General features: G+C 38.8%; 1 protein-coding gene across 11 annotated transcripts in view; it reads right to left on the bottom strand.

Moving 5' to 3' along the window:
* DYRK1A (dual specificity tyrosine phosphorylation regulated kinase 1A) overlaps positions 1-19,986 on the bottom strand; it is a 151,441-nt gene that overhangs the window by 29,225 nt on the left and 102,230 nt on the right. For 9 of the 11 annotated variants that reach the window (XM_005670334.3, XM_003132770.5, XM_005670336.2 and 6 more), the window contains 3 exons: positions 8,843-9,039; positions 2,202-2,321; positions 120-308 (listed from right to left, as the gene is read on the bottom strand). In XM_005670334.3, the coding sequence (XP_005670391.1) occupies positions 120-308; positions 2,202-2,321; positions 8,843-9,039 (506 nt within the window). The remainder of the gene's footprint in view (positions 1-119; positions 309-2,201; positions 2,322-8,842; positions 9,040-19,986) is intronic. The other 2 variants (XM_005670335.2, XM_021070972.1) reach the window with 1 other exon arrangement.

Here is a 19,986-nt window from a genome sequence, read left to right as displayed (position 1 = left end):
TACATCTCCATTGTCTAGATCTATTCGCAAATATTAGAACTGTACTACTGAGAAAATGATACAACATGATTCACTAAAAAGTTCTAATTTATGAAAGTCGGCATTTTCCATTAAATTACCTGTCCAAAGGAACCTTTGCCTATCAAGGAGTCAATTTCGTAACGATCCATCCACTTTTCTCCGTTTTTTACAATGTAATCATAGTTATCATCGTCATAACCATCATTGTAAACCTTCCTCTCCTTCTTGTGACTAGAATCGTCCCCCTGGCCCTGTTGATGTCTTCGTTTCTTTTTTGCATAGTAAACCTGAAATGAGAATATATAATGTCAACTGTGTAATTAAATCACCATTGGGCGGGGGCAGGACACAGTGCTCCGTATATCCAGAGTATACAGAAATCTGCCTTTAGCAGGAAATGGATGGATTTTTGTTCTTTATAACACACACACACAACAAAAATAAAGAATTTTCTATAGTTGCTATTAGAATTACAGAGTAACACTGATCTATAACCAATGGAAAATATCTACAGTAAAATTCACTTTAGAATTATATTGTCTATACATTTTATAGACAGGAGACGTTAAGTGATTGGGCCAAAGACTCCCATTCAAGAAGAGTAATAGGACTTGATTGACATTTTTATTTTTTTAAACTAAGATATAATTTATATATAGTGAGATGATATAGATCTTAATGGAGTATATCATATAGGAGATTTTGAAAAAAAATATATACCCTGATATTATCAACAAGTGCCAAGCAAAATAAAGAATATTTGCATCTCATTACATTCAGGTTGCCTCACACCCCCTTCTGGTCAACCCCAATTTTATACCTGACTCCAAGGGAAAAGATTTTTTAAATGAAAATTTAAATATATATAACTGATGTTATAAAAAAAACATGCCCAGTTTTTAAGCCTATGGTAACATATTAACGAAAAATAGCCATGCCCCATATCCACACTGAAAGCCATAAACCTTGTTGTTGAGACTGTTATTTTCCTTATATCTGTTTTTCTTATAAAATGGTTTCTAAGATTAGTAAAAAAAAAATAATAGGTAGACCAGACAACAGGTCAAGTAACTGGTACTAACATTGAGGAAATTTTCCTGCTTAGCACATCAGAAACACTCTAGTCCACAAGGGGGCAAAACAGTTAAAAAACAAGCTTCAACAAAGCTACTGTTAAGGTTTAACGATTTCTCAGATATTTTCAGATAACCAGAAGCTAGTGCGGCACGTCTTTTATCGCACAAGAACTGTGTACAAAATCCGACTTAGAAATGATCCTGAGTCCGTTCCAGTTTTACCTTGCCGTACCGCCACGACAACGTAATGCTGGCATTCAACAGCACTAAAGTGCCGTGGATTTACACACACACAAGAACATCTTTTTAGTTAATTGGCTCTAAAGCTGGTAGAAGATAAGCCTTATAATGCAAAAGGCTATGGGGTCCCTTGCAAGAAAAAAGAAGCATGGGCATGTCCACTCTTCTCCAGAAAAGCCCATTTGGTAATTCCTTACAGCGCTAAAGGGGAGGTTAGAAGCAAATAACAATCACACCAAAGGCCTAAGACACCACAACAGTAGTTTTTGGAGGCAAAGGGTCAAGTTGGCAGATGAGTAATTCAAACTGCTAGCTATGCTTTTTATCCTATTTACTTCCACAGAAAAGGTTTTCGGGTATTATACAATGAAAAGAAACAGATAAATGAATACACATTCATTTTAAAAGAAAATTTAAAACCACATGAATATAAACAGATCAGGCAAAATAGGCCAAAGTCTTTACTGTGTATTAAATACATCTCAGAGCTTCCTGACATCCATAGGAAAAAAACGCTAAGAAGAAAAAAAAAAAATTATGCAAAACTCTTAACATATTCAGACTTAAAGTGTCATTACTCCCTCCCTCTCCTGCTTTAGAGAAGAGTTGTTATAGAAATGATAACTTGGTATATATTAAATACAACTTTGAAAGAGTTATCCACAATTACCTAAATTTTTTGCCGTCCTTGTTAATATCTTTCTTTTACATAATTATCTATAATCATTAACTTACCAATCTTCTTAATAATCAATACGACAATCACTGAGAGTAAAAAAATTTAGTTATGTTTAAATGTGTCACAAAATAACGTTCCTCCCCCATTGCAAGATAAATGCTATTGTAACACAGCAACAGTCTTACCTCATTAATATGCTTATATGTTTTGATCAAGTCAACAGAAAGTTTTCTCAGGGGAGCAGTAGCTGGATCACGGAAGGTTTGGGGCATCCGCCTCTGTAACATGACAATATCAGGCATCACCTTAAATAGACAGAAAAGACTAGCACTTTAACTATGCTGAACTGGTATGAATTCCCTCTTCTGTAACCTGTGTATATGTATTTAAAAAAAAAGAGAGACATCTACATTAGATTATATATTCTCTCTCAGTTATCTTTTTCAATCAGAATTCAATGAAAACAATCACTGGAACAAATAAGTAAAATCAAGAGAATATATCCAGCTATTCAAGGCTTGCCTCCACTCCCCAAATTAAACAAGAGGATTACAGACACACCCCTCGTCCAGGAGACATGCATGATGTCCATAAGGGCGTCTCCACCATACATTCCGCTGAAGGGAAAGTTTCTTCTGAATTAATTCCTAAAGCCTGACCAGGTTCGCAACAGGCAGACAAAGACTAACCTACCTTTCAGCTTCTTAAGACAGACCCCAGCGGGCACCATGAAGCGAGCAGGCCATGGGGCAGAGATGGAGCTTGGTGCTGCAGGAACGCAGCTCCCAACACCCCAGACCCTGCCCTCCGACAAGCAAGCATTTGCCTGTCAGCAAGGCTGACATCTGCACGCACTTCCTCAGTGTGACTGAATAAAACACCCCGCCCCCAAAATCCAACCTTACCCTCTCCACATTCCCTGCGCCCCCACCCGTTGAGTTACTCTCCACAGCACTGACCACCTGACATACTAGTGTACATTTACTCATTTACTGGTTTCCATTTTTTTCTCCTCCTTCTACTACAAGGAAAATTCCAATGGGTAGGGATTCTTCTGTTCAGTTATATTCCCTTTGCCTACAAAACTGCCTGGCATATAGTAGGTGTTTAATAAATATTTGTTGAAAAAACAAAGGAATCCATAATATCAATATCCTTAGTTAGGGTTACACTAGGAGCTGACCACAAAGAAGCATCCATAAGGTCCTCTGACACCTTAAAGCTAATGAAACCTTCTTTTAAAAAACTCATTTCAACTATACTTCCACCCCAATGCCAAACCACGTCTCTCTCCTATCCAATTACGCAGTGGGCATTCAACTTGGAGCTTTGTGCTAGAGGTGTGGGGCAGAAACACGATGTCCTCCAGATGCAAACACACCCAGGATTGCTGCAACTAGCACACCAATGATCCCGGACTGCTGTTCTCACCCCACTCTTCTACCATGTGCCAAGCCTCAGCAAGGGGTCCCAGCGGGGCGACGTGCAACCAACAGATCCTCGAAACCAGTTAATTACATTAAGGTCCCATTAGTCACTACCACTAGCCTTCCTTGAGTTCCTGTCTAGCCTTTACAGACACTTATACCAGCAAAATCCACTGAGTCAGAAGCCCCTGATACAGCCCCTTTCAAAGGATTCTCTGGTCAATTTAAGGGCAGAGAGACAGTAAACACACCATACTAAGGATTCACAGCAATGTCTGGAAATTAACCAAGCTAACCCACACTAACTAAAGGAAGAGATTAGGGTTATAAGGTGATAACAGAGAGAACAGAAAAGAACCACCATCCCTGGGGTATGAAAGAGTGAGCACAGCAACTATCTAGGTGTATTTTCTCTTAAACCAATACAATGTTCATTTCCTCTGCATCTGTACTCAAACTCTTAAAAAATTATCAAGATGGAAAATTCACTAAATTACTATATTAAGTTAATAATTGTTATCTTTTCCCATGACCCTCTCCTTAAGGTTCCAAATAAGGTTTCCAAATAAGGTTTAAGGGGAAAAAACCTTCAGTGATTAATTATAACTTACTTGTCTGAAAATACAGTAAGACTTCATAAGACAATCTGAATACTTTTTAAAATAGAGAATTGCTTTATTTTTCTAAATACAAAAGGAGGGGTTCGCAGAATATTTTGCTTTTATAGCAGTCCTTGGAGACTTAATTTAACGAATAAATGACAGTGGTAACAAGGATGTCAATTATAAAATGTTACGTGAATGAACGCTGTAAGCATTCAATGTAATGAAAGGGTTTACCTTAATGTATTTCTTTCTTTATTTTTTAAGGCCATGACAGTAGTTTCAAGTAGGTCATGTGGTTGGCAAGACCTTCTTGGACTACTGGAGCACAGCCTCACAGTGAGGTTTCAGGGACGGCTGAACCAGTGAAATACTTTACCACTGTAACGAGAGTTGATAGATGGTCTAACTTTGTTAGACGCAGGTGAATTACTTCAGTAGTTAATAATAAAATACTAATTGTAGCAGCAAATATTTGCCAAACACTACTTTTTTTGAGTATGCATTACTTTACTCCTTCATGTAATCTTCCCCACAATCTCATGAGAATAAGGAATGTTCCTGTCACCATTTTTCAAATCAGAAACCTGAGTGTCTGATGTAAAGTTACTTGACCGAGGTCCTAGAGCCAGTAAATAAAACAGATGATTTGACAGCTGAGGTAGTCTCATGCCTAAATACCCATGCTCTGAACCACGGCACTGGGCCAGAAGCTCCCTTGTTAATTTTAGGCGCCCATTCTCTCCTCTTGGTCAAATCATTTTTAGGCTATTTGTTGGGCACAATAATTGAGTGATGCATAATAAATACCAATATGATTGATAATGAAAATAAGACAAAAAATACCAATAAAATAAATGAATGCATTTACTAAAATTAATTACGTTTGAAACTGCGAATATGTTTAAGTTTTTAACTTATCCACTTACAATTCCACTGGTATTTCAAACACTGGAAAAAAGAACCAGTGACTACATCTTTTCAGGAATAATTCATTATGCTCACTTAAAACACCAAAATCACACAATTAAAAAAAAATCAATTTAAAATGTATAGTAGTACATACATGAAATTGAACATGAACACAATCTTGACTAACAATGTTTTTTACACTCAATACACAAATGTGTGCTACTGAGCCTGACCTGTCACTATATACTGCTAGTCTCTTCTACAACTGGCCAGACTGCCTACAAGGCCAAATTGATTAGCTAATTCTAAATACCTTACTTTTTTATATACTTCTGGCAGCAGAAATTACTATTCCAGGGGCATCTGTATATATAAGCCAGATGCATTCCACCCACAAAAAACTGGTCTTTAGGTCAGACTGTATTTCAGTGTTTCAAACAGCACCTTGTACAGAGTAGATGCTCAGAATATATAGAAAAGAACAAATCAATTTCCATAAACTAAATAACATTTTCTCCACTAACTTTGTCATTTTGTATTAGGTAAACCAAACTGTCCATTTTTCACTGTTGTGGCGCCATAAGCTCAAATCCAGAATTAGAAAACAACTTTGCCAAATACACACTCAGTCATAAATCTATACCAGGACTCAGACCAGTCCTATGCATTTGATGCTTTGTCCACTTTCAACTTCTCACAAAGTCAGAAGAATGTAAGGTGGCGAGGTCCCTTCTTCCCTTTCACAGCTGGGTGAAAAACCCAGTGTACATAGGACCCAGGAGCTCACCATGCTGTGGCAGGGAGCCAGTTCCCCTCCACGACACCCCCCAGTCCCCAGTGTCCTCACTTGCAAAAGGGAACTTGTTGAGCTATCCTCCTACTGGTTCTGGGAGCCAAGAAAAACCACACACCCCCAAATGCTCCTAATTAAGGGAACTTTCTGGGGAAAGACACAGATCTTAAAGCAAAAAACCAAACAAACAAACAAACAAAACCCAACAACAGGCAGGAGACAGTTCCCCCTGTGGCTCAACCAATTTTGAATCCAACTAGTATCCATGAGGATGTGGAGTCAACCCCTGGCCTCGAAAGCTGGGGTGTAGGTTACAGACTCGGCTTAGATCTAGCGTTGCTGTGGCTGTGGTGTAGGTTGGCAGCTGTAGCTCGGATCTGACCCCTAGCCTGGGAACCTCTGTAAGTTGCAGGAGCTAAAAACAATCTTTTATCTTTTCTTGAAAAGATTCACCATGTGCTAGGACTTTATTAAAAGACTGTTTTCTAGTTTAATAACACCGACCCTACCCATTTTATGTTTACCTCACATCACCACTCATCTCAGTGCATGAGGACCCTGACACCTCCCTTTCTTGCTCTCCTGAGAGCTATGCGTGAAGCTGGACAGAGCACATGCTTTAAGAACCGTGAAAGGTACTGGGAAAACTAGAAAAGCATTTCAAACATCCGATCATACTTTCCTACACTTACTCCAAATACATTTTATCTTTTGAAAACTGTTTTAAATTTACATGTAACACTCATACGAGAAAGATTAACTACAAGAAATAAAATGTTAAAGTTAGCTCATTTCAATTTACTTGTACATAAGACTTATTTAAAGACACTGATAGGGTGATTAAGAAGCAGCAATGGAAATCAAATAATAAAATTCCAGGAGTTTAGAGCTAGACAGTATACTTGGGAGTTCTAGTCTAAGCATAATCATACATTCCAGAACTGACAGAAGAGGCTCTGTGACCCGACTCAAGCCACACACCAAGATCATGAGTCAAGACCTGGAGTCCATGTCTTATGACTAGCAGACCCCTCTGTGTCAGCTCACAGTTTTAGTGCTTTAGACAGCAGTTTTAAGACAGCTTTTAATCTGACTAGCTTATTAGGTTCAGAAATCTTTGGAGTCTGTTAGAAATATCCGGCTGAATATTACTTCTTAAAGTCCTTTTACATTATGTGAGACTTTAAAAATATTTTACAGCTTAAAATGGAAACACTAAGTAATTTATCTCTTATTTGAAAATAAATAATCCACAAATAAGATGTTAGTTGTACCTAAAAATAGGTACCTTGCTAACTAAATTACCTCCTACAATCATATAACCATAACAAGGACCTTAAAGTTCTGGATTTTTTCCCTCGCCCTCCGTATAGACACCAGGTGTTAGAACTGATGAGCAGAAAGAAAGCAGAAAGAAGCCTGCCTGGGCCAGGCCCCCCGAGACTGCAGCTTACAGTCTTGGAGAGTCACTAACAGGAGCTCAGTCCCTTCGGTTGTAAAAGAGACTGAAAACAGGCATCCTGCCTGACAGGCTGCTTTTGAACAAGCGGGAAAATGAACCCAAATCTTTTTCTCTTAAAAATACAATGCAAACGAGTCATGTGCTATCACTACTGTTTGGACATCCAGAGCTTTCTTCCAGTACATGATTAAATGCTTTCCAATTCTGACCAACTGCTCAATTCTCAAACATACAACTTCTCAATTTACTGCATAAAACAAATTCTTAAGACCCACCATAATTTATCTTACTATTTAACTGTGAATGTTATTCATGTGCTATATACACTTTATCAATGTAAACTCCGCTCAACTATTGACAGTCTTACGAAAATACATACAAGGGTGTACGCAAATAATGCTACTTAACTGCAGCCAACAGCTCACTAAAACCACGTATTATTGAATTAGAGAAAAAACATTTCCTTTAAATAAACCAATATAGAAATACCTTGATATTTTCCAAGTTTTGGTTCATATTAAAAGACCTAAATGAACAATGACAAGCCAAATTCCTAAGTACATGGGAAAAATTGCCATTTTCAGCACTCATCACATGGCCTCAATGGGCACAGAAACTTTACCACAACTACAGCTAGTAAAAAAAATTCTCCCCGCACCAGAAATCAACAGAATGGATGCAGTTAAAGCTAGTAAACACACACACACACACACACACGCACGCACACGTGCACACGTATGTATGTGTACTGAGAGGTTTCAGCATTTATTCATTTTGTACTACCCATCTTATGGAAAACTGCTGAAATCTATAGTTTGAATGTAAGAATGATCGGCATGGTTAATTTACATTAACATTTTTTCAATTTTTTTTTTTTTTTTTTTCAAATGGCTGCACCTGAGGTATATGGAAGTTCCTAGGCGGGGGACTGAATCTGAGCAGCAAAGCCAGATTCTGTATCCCACTGCACTGGACCAGTAACCAAACCCATGCCTCCACAGCAACCCAAACTGCTGCAGTAAGATTCTTAACTCACTGTGCTACAGCAAAAACTCCTCTTTTTAATTTTAAGGAGTTTCATACTAATTTTTATAAATGCATACCAAAGTTGCCAACAGCGTAAAATCAGCTCTATGTGTCTGCTACAACGGAATTGGAATTGTTTTGCTGTAACTTATGCTTTTCCATCTAACCGTCTTTCCATAAAAATAAGCTTTGTTTCCTTTTTTTAATTAATATTCTTTCAAAATAACTTTTTGGGAGTTCCTGCTGTGGTGCAGCAGGTTAAGGATCCAGCACTGCCACAGCTGTGGCTTGGATTCCATCCCTGCCTGGGAATGTATATATGACATGAATGGGGCTATTAAAAAAGCAAAAATCTTCCCCCCCATTGCAAAATGAGAGAATGCTGTTGTAAGTGTTTTTAACTATAGAGTGAAATACGTAGAAAAAAGAAAAAAACAACAACACACTTTTTAATGGAAACTTAACACCATATTTTGTCAATAGGGAATCCCATGTGACATGTAAAACTGAAAAGCATTAAGGCATTTTGCCCATTTACTATTACACCATTCTAAGGAATAAATTACCATTCTAACAAATCATTTCTGATACGTCATGAACTCACCTGGTTAGTTAGAGGTTGCTGAATCTGGTCAGAATAAGATAAGGCAGAAACCTGTTGGTCACTTATGTTTGGCTGGCGACGGTCACTGTACTGATGTGAATGGGGCATCTGTCCAGCCATCTGAAGGCCAGCAGCATGGAATGAAAATGACGGTGCAAGCCGAACAGATGAAGGTTTGCATGCTGAAGTCTCTCCTCCTATAAGAAGATAGTAAGTGAGGTTTAAAAGACGCATTCATATCCTAATGTCTGTATCTTCTGACCTATTTGATAGATCTTTAAACAAGGACTTTAGGATGTTCAACAATATTAAACACCTTTAAAACTACCAATGAGGATATGACACTCAACACAACTGTTGGACATTAAATGGTATAAAATACAATACCAATTGTAATGAGTATCTATAAACCTGTTTTAAGAAAACACTGCAAGCAAATCTTTTTTGTAAAGCAATGGAAATAACCTTTAATACTCATTTTCACATGTGAGATTTCCATCAATTGAGAACCATAAGTTGCAAAAGTAATCTCTGAATTCCTGCAAAGGACCTGTCCAATGGATCAGCTCTTTGGAAATCAATGCCAAGGAACACTGCTAAGATTCCGCTTTGCCCGTGCCATGTGTATGGTGATCAACAGCCCTAATATCCCCCAAGTCCGGGGGAAAATGGCGCCCTAGCGGGGCTCACTGTGGACACAGTAATTAAAGGCTGAGTGCACAACACATGGAAACAAATTCGCAGACTGCTGTATTCCTCTGCACTCTTCTGACAGTCCTAAGAGAACCTAGACCAGGCAAGCTTGCCACAAAAATGAACAATCAATAATTACCCCACAGGTAGGTTGGGACCAGAGTCGTAACTTTCACAGTAGAAATGGAAAATTAACATTTTGGTCCCTAGAAGTATTTGGTAGTTAACTTGTATAAGAAAAAAATACTTTTCTTCTTCTTCTTTTAAAATAATAATCAGACTGCTTTATTTCAGTGAAAAATAAGCAATAATGCCCATATTCCATCCAAGGACTTTTCTTCTTATATTCAACTAAATTTGCTATCACAGACTAGAACCAAAACGCAAAGCATAAAAACACCCTAGTCAACCAACAGCAGCCCAGAATACTTGGGCTTGTCTTCCTGAGTAAACCAGTGAACTCTCACCACACGACACACTACACTGTTCAAAACCAGGGTACATTTTCTAAAGTCAACTTGTTTTGTTTTTATTTTATTTTATTGTCTTTTTGCCATTTCTTGGGCCGCTTCCGTGGCATATGGAGGTTCCCAGGCTAGGGGTCGAATCGGAGCTGTAGCCACCAACCTACACCAGAGCCACAGCAACGCAGGATCCGAGCTGCGTCTGCGACCTACACCACAGCTCACGGCAACGCCAGATCCATAACCCGCTGAGCAAGGGCAGGGACCGAACCCGCAACCTCATGGTTCCTAGTCAGATTCGTTAACCACTGAGCCATGATGGGAACTCCTAAAGTCAACTTGTTTTGAAACATACAGCTGCAATGGCTCAAAAGTGAAGAGCAGGGATTCTTAGCTAGGCTGTTGCAATTTGAAATTTCAGCCCCAGACTAACCAGCTGTGTGACCTTGCACACTTGGTTTCCTGATAATGATAACAATCTACCTCAAACAGCTGTGCTTTAATACCTGTAAGGTGCTTAGAAGAGTTCTGGCAATTAAGAGACAACATCAACTGCAATTCCTGTACCATAACATAAAGGATGATGGCGCCAGCACACCTCGTGTGGAGCACTCAGTCTCTACCTGAATCTTGCACAGACTCTGCAAACTAAAAAGAACAAAGCTCAATTCTCCCCACACAGAAGTTCCACTTCCATATATTACCACAGCGAACTCCACTGTCTTCCACCCAGACAACCAGAATCAAAGCTATAGGAGTCACACTGAAAGGTGGTCTCCTCCAAAGACCACCTCATGCAAAAAGCAGCCCAACCTTGCCGAGTCTACCTCCTTCGGGACACTCCAATACAACCTCTTCTCATCTCCATGACCCCATGCCCGATTTAGATGACTCAGAGAGATTCCTAATAGCTTGCTCTCTTTACCTTGCCCGTCTGCAACTCTGTATTTCTTCAATACGATGGCTCGAGTGACCTCTCTAAAGTGCAATCTCATCTTTACCCCACTGAAACACCACTTGCCTTAGCACTGCTTTTAGACCTTAGCTTCTGTCTTCATTACAGCAGGAGGCCCTTAACTGACCCAGAGCATATGATTAATAAACATCTACTGAATAAGTAAAAGGACAGGGATCCTTGGACGACAGATGGGATAACTTCTCTAAACACCTCATTACCCATAATTTAAAAATACATCCAATTACTCCAATTATGTGGAGCAATTCTGTTCAGTTAAAAAAAAAAAAAAAAAAAAAAAACTTGTCCTAAGGAAAGGAAATAATAGATGATGGGCACAAAGATAGTTAGGGAAGAATATTTATCCTGAGTATTGCTTGCAACAGCAAAAAAGTGGAAACCTAAATGGTAAATAGAGCAGGGTGTTCATCTTTAAATCTGCCTGTTAAAAACAAGAAAGTTGGGAAAAAATATAAATATATATGAAAAGAAATGAGGTCCTTGACATACAAATAACTCTTAGAAATAAAGAGTAAAACCACTAAGGCCCAGAATGGCAAATAACGTAACCACTCTGGGTCCTAGTTCCCCCACCTACAGCAGAAGTATTATACTAATCTTATTTCCTTAAGTATGTTATAAAGTTTAAATAAGACACCACAAAGAGACACGCAAAACAGAACCTGGTGCTTCACAAGCACTTTTTAAAAAATTAGCTTCTGTTTCTTTAGTCAATGTCATCATTTTATATATATATACTACGTTTAAACTTATAGGTTATATAGAAAAAAGTACAGAAATCATTAGTATATAGCTAGAGCAATTATCATCAAATGAACCTGTGGAAGAAGAAAAATAAAAATTGCCACCATTCCAGAAACCCCACACAACTCCCCCTTGTCCCAAAGTTACTAGTGTACTGACCTCAAAAATCAGATTACTTTTAACTTTGTATAAAGGAATCTGTTCACATCATGTTAGGCTTATACACTGTGGTTTGTTCAGTCATTAGTTTATCTACTCTAGTTTTGACTGACATTGGATTATTTCCAGTTCAGAGCTATTATGAATCCAGCCACCAGGAAGATTCCTATTAGGCGACCTATGGGACATACAGAGATGCTGCCCTGAGGTTTTTCCCAGTTTTTATTTAATCGATCTAGTTTTTCCTTAGTTGTTTATGAAAATTCCCTGTGCCCCATTCCTTTACTAACACTTAGACTTCAGTCACTACAGGAGGTATGCAGTGGTACTCGGCTGTGATTTTAGTGTGTGTTTTCCTGGTGACTATGAGCATCTTTTCATTTATTTATTGGCCACCTGGATATCCACTTATATGCCCATTCAGATTGCTTTTCCATTTCTCTATCAAAGAATCTTTTCTTACAAATTTCTAAAATTTCATGAAATCCTATTTTTTAACATATTTTGGATATAAGCTGTTTTGGGTTATAGACAACTTACACTATCACTCTCCTAATGTTTTGGGTTTTTGTTTTTTGTTTTTTTTTTTGTCTTTTTGCTATTTCTTGGGCCGCTCCCACGGCATATGGAGTTTCCCAGGCTAGGGGTCCAATCGGAGCTGTAGCTGCCAGCCTATGCCAGAGCCACAGCAACGCGGGATCCGAGCCGCGTCTGCGACCTACACCACAGCTCATGGCAACGCCGGGATTGTTAACCCACTGAGCAAGGGCAGGGATCGAACCCGCAACCTCATGGTTCCTAGTCGGATTCGTTAACCACTGCGCCACGACGGGAACTCCTGGGGGGTTTTTTGATGAACACAATCTCAACATTATCAACTTTTGGTTTAAAATTACTACTTTTTGAGAGTTCCTGCCGTGGCTCAGCAGTAATGAACCTATTATCCATGAGGATGTGGGTGTGATCCCTGGCCTCGCTGGAGGATAAGTATCTGGCATTGCCAGGAGCTGGGTGTAGGCTGCAGACATAGCTCGGAATCTGCGCGTTGCTGTGGTTGTGGCATAGGCTGATAGCTGCAGCTCTGATTCGGCCCAGAGCCTAGGAACTTTCATATGCTGAGGATGCAGCCCTAAAATGCAGGAAAAAAAAAATTACTACTTTTGGTGTCCGTTTAAGAAATCTTCCTTTATACCAAAGTCATAAAGAAATTCTATGTTATCTTCTAGATGCTGGGTTTTGCCATTCATATCTAGAGATAAGAAATGCTCTCGGATCTGATTTCCATGTATGTCTGCAATAAAAATCAAGTTTCATTCCACCCCCCCGCCACCAAAATAAGACAGCTGAGTAACCTAGAACCAATTATTAAAAGGGAACTTTCCCTGTAACATCATCTTTATCATAAATTACATACCCACACGTGCTTGGATTCTTTATTTTGTTCTGCTAGATACAGAATTACCTAGATCTTCATGTAAGAATCAGATACTGCCTAAATTACAATAGTTTCAAATTTTTAATATCTAGTAGAGAATTCTGTTTTTCAAGAATGTTTTAGCTTTTCTTAGCCCTTTGTGTGTCCATCTATGTTTTGGAATTACCTCGTCAAATTCACCAAAACAAACTCATGCCAGGGTTTGGGTTGAAACTGCAGTCTTGAACAGCGCTGTCCAATAGAATGTTCTGTAATGATGGATTTACCTGCAGTGTTTAATAAGTAGCTACTAGCACAACTGGGGACTTGCACAGTTTTGTTTTGTTTTCCTTCCCAACCTCTGTGCTTCCCTTTGCCTTATTCTACTTGCTGGGACCTTTGGTACAGTGGTGATAGAAGATATAGGTACACTGTCTTATATCCAATCTCAGAAAGAAAGCTTTCAACATTTCTCCAGTATTATGGTTGCTGTACGTATTTAATTACTAACTACCATCAGGTTGATGAAGTTCCCTTCTAGTTTCCTCACGAATAGATGCTAAATTATACTAAACGCTTTTTCTGCATCCATTGAAACGACATGAGTTTCCTGATAACTTGGTTACTGTGGTGAAATACACTGACTGGTTTATGAATGTTACACCAACTGTGTACTCCTAGAACACGACTTGGTCATGATGATCCTTTTGTAGTAGATTCAGTGACGAAACCACCTTTGTGGAGTTTTCTTTGTAGGTACGTTTTACAATTAACATGATCATTCAGATTATAAATTTTCTGGTGGGTCTGTATTCTTCTAATAGTATGTTAACTTTGTCTAAATTTTAAATTGGAACTTCTTCGTTAACATCCTCTAAGCTTTTCAATCAATGTAGATATAACTGCAGTGATAGCCCCTTCACCAAAGATAGGTTAAGAAGGCCTTCTCTTTCTTCTTTGTCATCAGTCTAATCAATGGTTTGTTAATTTTTTTTTTTTTTTTTGGTCTTTTTTCTTTTTGTTGTTGTTGTTGCTATTTCTTGGGCCGCTCCCGCGGCATATGGAGGTTCCCAGGCTAGGGGTCGAATCGGAGCTGTAGCCACCGGCCCACGCCAGAGCCACAGCAACGCGGGATCCGAGCCGCGTCTGCAACCTACACCACAGCTCACGGCAACGCCGGATCGTTAACCCACCGAGCAAGGGCAGGGACCGAACCCGAAACCTCATGGTTCCTAGTCGGATTCATTAACCACTGCGCCATTACGGGAACTCCTGGTTTGTTAATTTTATTAAATATCCTCTTCTACATGCATTTTCTATTTCTGCACTCATGATATTCTATCAGTTAGCAAGAGAGGTATATTAAAAGTCTCCCATTTATGTTACTGGATTACCTAACCTCAAAGCTGTTTTACCTTTCTGATGAATAAAACCTTTTGTCATTATAATCTGCCCCTCTTTGTTTCCAACAATGCTTTTCACCTTGTCTGATATTAGTTAATATGACCAAACCAAGCCTTTCCTTAATCCTTTCATGGTACTTTTTGCATCCACCCTTTTAACTTTCAATTTTTCCTTACATTGAAGTCTGTTTCTTACGAAAACAATATGCAGTTTTAGTCATGTATGAACACTAATAACCTTTCTATTTATTCCAAGTGTTTTATGTTCCTTTCTCGTTTTCTGCTAAACTTTTTATACCTCCCCTTGCTTTAGTATTTTATTATTTTTAAGTTACACATTACAATATGAATTATATACACTTGACTCATCCAAATATAATTATTCCTTTAATTTATACACTTTTGTTGACTTGTGTACATATACACACGATCACAAGACAGCAACTAATCACTCAGCAGGAAGTAGAACCAGACTCAAGAACACATTTGGAGGGATGGGGGATAATTTTTTGATATCCAAACAGCTATGAAAGAACTATAAAGAAATGGACAGCTGCTACTTATTAGTTATAACTGTCCTCCTAAATACGTTTCATTTTCTGAATCTAGATCCAGTCAATTACATACATTAAGTTCAACACACTGAACTGAGGAATAACTATGGCATGGTGTGAGGGTGACAGCGTAACTCATGATCTATAACGGTGCGTCTCAAACTTGAACATGCTTCAAAACTGCCTTTGAATCTTGTTAAAACTGCAGATACTGATTCAGCAGATCGAGGGCAGAGCTTAAGAGTCTACGTTTCTAACAAGCCACCAGGTGATGCCAATGCTGCTTTGAATAGCATCTTAAAAAATTAACTGCTCACCTTAATAAAAGAAACCTATTTTCCAGCTAATGCATGTAGAAGATAATCCGAAAATATGCTATATTCTGATTACAAAGTACACCATAAGGATTTTTTTTTCCCCCAACAGATTTACCTTCTTAGTTAGATTTTGGGGTTTGTGGGTTTTTTTTTTTAAAGACGAATACATATTCCCACTCATAAGGCTGGTATGATATGGGACAAAGAATCTAATGTTCCTTTTAAAATTTGCTACAGGTAACCTAAGTGTGGTTCAACAAGAAATGACTGTTTTTCACTTGTGGGTTTTTTTTAAAAAGCTATTTACTAGACCATCTATTGACTATAAAATGTATTATAACTACTTACTAGCATTACCAGTTATTTAGTGAGGTGAAAGAAAGTTAAGCTTCTAGCACTAAGGCCTCATAACTTAGGTCTATGTACAGCTGAGTCTGCCACAAGCCCACCGTCTCCTTTCTTAGCACAAACTGCTGTGTGTGAAACCCCAAAACAGATTCCAGTTTAGTTTCCCCCCACAAGGCTGGGAAAGCACTGAAGGTGTTCACTCATTCATTCCTCTCCTACAATAAGGCTCCAAGAACACAAATTAATGTGGGCATTTGTCAACCTGATTTTAAAATAATTAAGCAAATCACCATGGTTTTTATTCTTTCTCAAGTTTCCATATTCCCTTTTAATCCAAATGTTAATGAGAAAAAAGACTCGGTTCCTCCTTTAACAGAGGTGACAATGATAATAAAGTCCTGGGTTGACCTATAAGAAACTGCTGGTATAGGCGCTCCTTCGGCCTACAAACAGCAATTCCATGTGGTTTCACCTGTACCTACCATATTACATATAATCTTTATTCAACTAAATTAAAAATTTTAGCCCAAGAATGTACCACAACACATGCTGCAACAGTGGGTATTTTAATGATAAATATGTAACACTTGATTCAAAATTATCTTCAAAATCATTACTTAAAGCTTAAGTCCAAAATAATATTTTAAGTTGCTGTCGAATAGTACAAAAGGCAAGTTGGAGAAAAGTATGAATGTAGGATCCTGTCTTAATTTTCTACATCCTTCCAAACTCTATGGATCATTTTTATCGTGAATATATTTTTGTTAACTTTTTCAAAGTTCAGAAAATGTTGCTGGTAAATAAAGTTTACCAAAAAATGAAGCAGCTTTCTCACTACAGTCAAGTTACTAAGTTCTAGCAAGAAACTATAATAACTAAAGACCCTAACACTAGCAGATATTAGCGCTGATTCTAGAGAGAAACATCCCATAAGCAGATCTCAGAGACTGAGAGATGGCAAGATTCAAAAAGGCAGAGGTTAACATAGAGGAAATAAATGCCAAACAGAAAAGCCTAGGAGACACCCCGAGTGAAAATAATAGCCATTTATCTCTGATATAAGACCCACGTGTAGCTCCACTTGTAGCTGAACTGAATTTCTTTTCGTTGTTAATGTATCGATGGGGACATCCTTGCGACAGTATTAAACCACATTAGATTTTAAAGAGACAGAACAACATTAAAGAACAAAAACAAATGAAAATAATTCAAGTTAATTAAAACTACAGCATTCAAATGTAGAAATTTTTATGAGGCCAAGTTTCTGAGACAGATTCCCCTTGGAAATGAGAGAAGGGCAACTAAGCTTAAGTGGGAAGAAACCTGCAAGACCCCTAGCAACAAGACATCCCCATAATGAAAGAGAAGAGAACTGCTAAAAGAACAGCCAGCTGCAGTTTGACTGATGGCTGGAAACAAGGCACACAATCAAGAGGGTAAATGAAGGGAAGTCCACGAGTAAGAAGATATCACCAGTACCAAGAACAGGGTCTGGGATGTGGTTGCATTCAATAGATATTTGTTCAATGAAGAAATGAAACGAATCCATCATTTCAATATTTAGAACGTGAAGAAACAGTTCTGAAAGGGAGGGAGAAAGCTGAGCGGATAAGGACGAAAGAATTTTTAAAATGAGGGGCTCATGAGTCAGAAGAAAAGAACAGTCTAATCATAGCACAGGCTACTTCTATTGCTGACAGTCAATTTCTCTTACTCATTTTTATATCCCAGGCACATAGCATAGTATCTGCCTCCACAGGCAGTGTCAAAGAAATATATATTAAGGTGAAACTATGTTATGATTCTATAAACTATTTAATTTTAAGGACAAATGAACTGATTTCTTATTACCCCTCTAGTTAGCAGCCAATATACATCATCACAGAATAAATGTGTATATATGCACACAGACTCACATTCCAACCTACTGGCCAAAACAGGTCTGCAAACAGGATGAAATTGTTCCTATAAGACCTAAATAAATGCTCAGGTTTATCAGTCTGGAACATTAATTACATCCGTACATTAAAGTGTGAAGAACAACAATGGGGAGTTCTCTTGCGGCTCAGCCAGTTAAGGATCTGGCATTGTCACTGCAGCAGCTCAGGTCACTGCCATGGTACGGATTCAATCCCTGGGCAGGGAATTTCCACATGCTGTGGGTACGGCCAAAAAAGAAGAAGAAAAACAATCGGAGAGGGATAAAAACATTTCTCTTTAAAGCTTGTGTTATTAGACTTCCACTTCTGACCATTTTAGAATACCTGGTATCAAAACACCTCGCTCACTACAAACCACTATAAAACTGGTCAAAGCATATGTTATGTTTTCAGACACCGAATAATAGGCCGTACAGAACTGTGACTACTGAGGAAAAACTTGGTGAGCCCCGATCACCCTGACTTTCTATCTAGAGACAATTTCCAGAGTACAGTGTACAGGAAGGGAGACCAAACAGAACACAGTGGCCTTGCTGAGCTGAGGACAAGAGAAGAGAGTTCAAGGCTGCTGAGTTAGTTGGCTGGACTTTGTGGGGCAGAATGTAGAAATAGGGGAGCACTGCAGATAAGGAGCTCCATTAATCTATGCCTAGGGATCCCCTTGACTCTTCTGCCAAACACTAAGCTGCACGATCATCAGGTGAAGGTTAAGAGGCCACGCAAAGAGCAAGTGACAGAGAGCTGAAGGCCTGAACAACTACCAGACTCACACAGGACTGGGAGATAGTATTTCAATCACTTAGAGTGGAAACCCACAGACTTTCAAGAGACCCCAGAAAATCCACACACACTAGGAGGAGAGCTCTACTGGCCCTGTAAAAAGGCTGTCTCCTTCTGGTCCTAACAGAGACTGAAACCAACCACAAAGGATCAAGATGATCTCCCAGTAAACCAACAGCCTGCCAGGAAGTCAACGCTTTTTAAAGGAGGACAACACAGCCCAGATGCTCAATAGCCAAGCAATCTTTTTTGGGGGAGCGGAGGCATGTAGAAGTTCAAGAGCCAGGGATCAAGCCCACGCTAATGGCAGCAACCCAAGCTGCTGCAGTGAAAATGCCAGACCCTTAACCTGCTGCACCACAAGGGCACTCCTAACAGCCTAGCATTCTTTTTTTTTTTTTTTAGGGCTGCATCCACAGCATATGGAGGTTCCCAGGATAGGGGCAGAATCAGAGTTGTTGCTGCCAGCCCACGCCACAGCCACAGCCACGCGGGATCCCAGCCGTGTCTGGGACCTACACCACAACTCACGGCAACACCAGATCCTTAACCTACTAAGTGAGGCCAGGGATCGAACCCAAAAGCGCTCGTGGTTACTAACCGAGTTCGTTAACCACTGAGCCATGACAGAAACTCCCAGCCTAGCATTCTTAACGTGCATACACAATCAACAGATTATTAGAAATGATTTAAAACATAGAGGAAATTATGGACAAAATAAAAGAAGGAACAGCAAATTTTACTAGATAAATGGAAACTATAAAAAGGTACCAAGAAGAAATTTTAGAAATGAAAAATAATTGAAGTGAAAAAATTCACTGAATGGACCTCGAGGGCAGATTAGCCACTGCCGAAGGGAGAAATAAAATCAGTGAATTTAAAAACAAAGGCATATAAAACAATCAAACTGAAAACAAGTATAAAATTTAATGGAAAAAAATTTAAAAGAAGTATCCAAAACTTAGTTTGCTAATCAAGTTAATATACCTGTTTGGAGGAGAAAGAAATTCGGGGAGAAAAATTTATGAACAAATAATAGAAGTTTTCCAAATTCAATGAAAGCATCAACACACAGACCCAAATTAAAAGAACCCCAAGCAGTATAAAAACACCACATTCCACTGAGACACGAACCAAATGTCTGAAAACCAACAATGAAGAAAAAATTTTAAATCAGCCATAGGGTGTAAAATACAGATTTACACTAAGGAAAACCACTGAATTCTCATCAGAAACCATACACGCCAGAAAAAAATAAAGCAGTATCTTTTTTTTTTTTTTGGCCGTGCATAAGTTCTCAGGCCAGGGATCAAACCCATGCCACAAGCAGTGACCTAAGCCACCACCTGTGA

This window comes from Sus scrofa, chromosome 13 (genome assembly GCF_000003025.6).
Source record: "Sus scrofa isolate TJ Tabasco breed Duroc chromosome 13, Sscrofa11.1, whole genome shotgun sequence".
Classification (NCBI taxonomy): Eukaryota; Metazoa; Chordata; class Mammalia; order Artiodactyla; family Suidae; genus Sus; species Sus scrofa.
The sequence above is the reverse complement of the archived record's forward strand: the minus strand, read 5'-3'. Positions and strand labels throughout refer to the sequence as shown.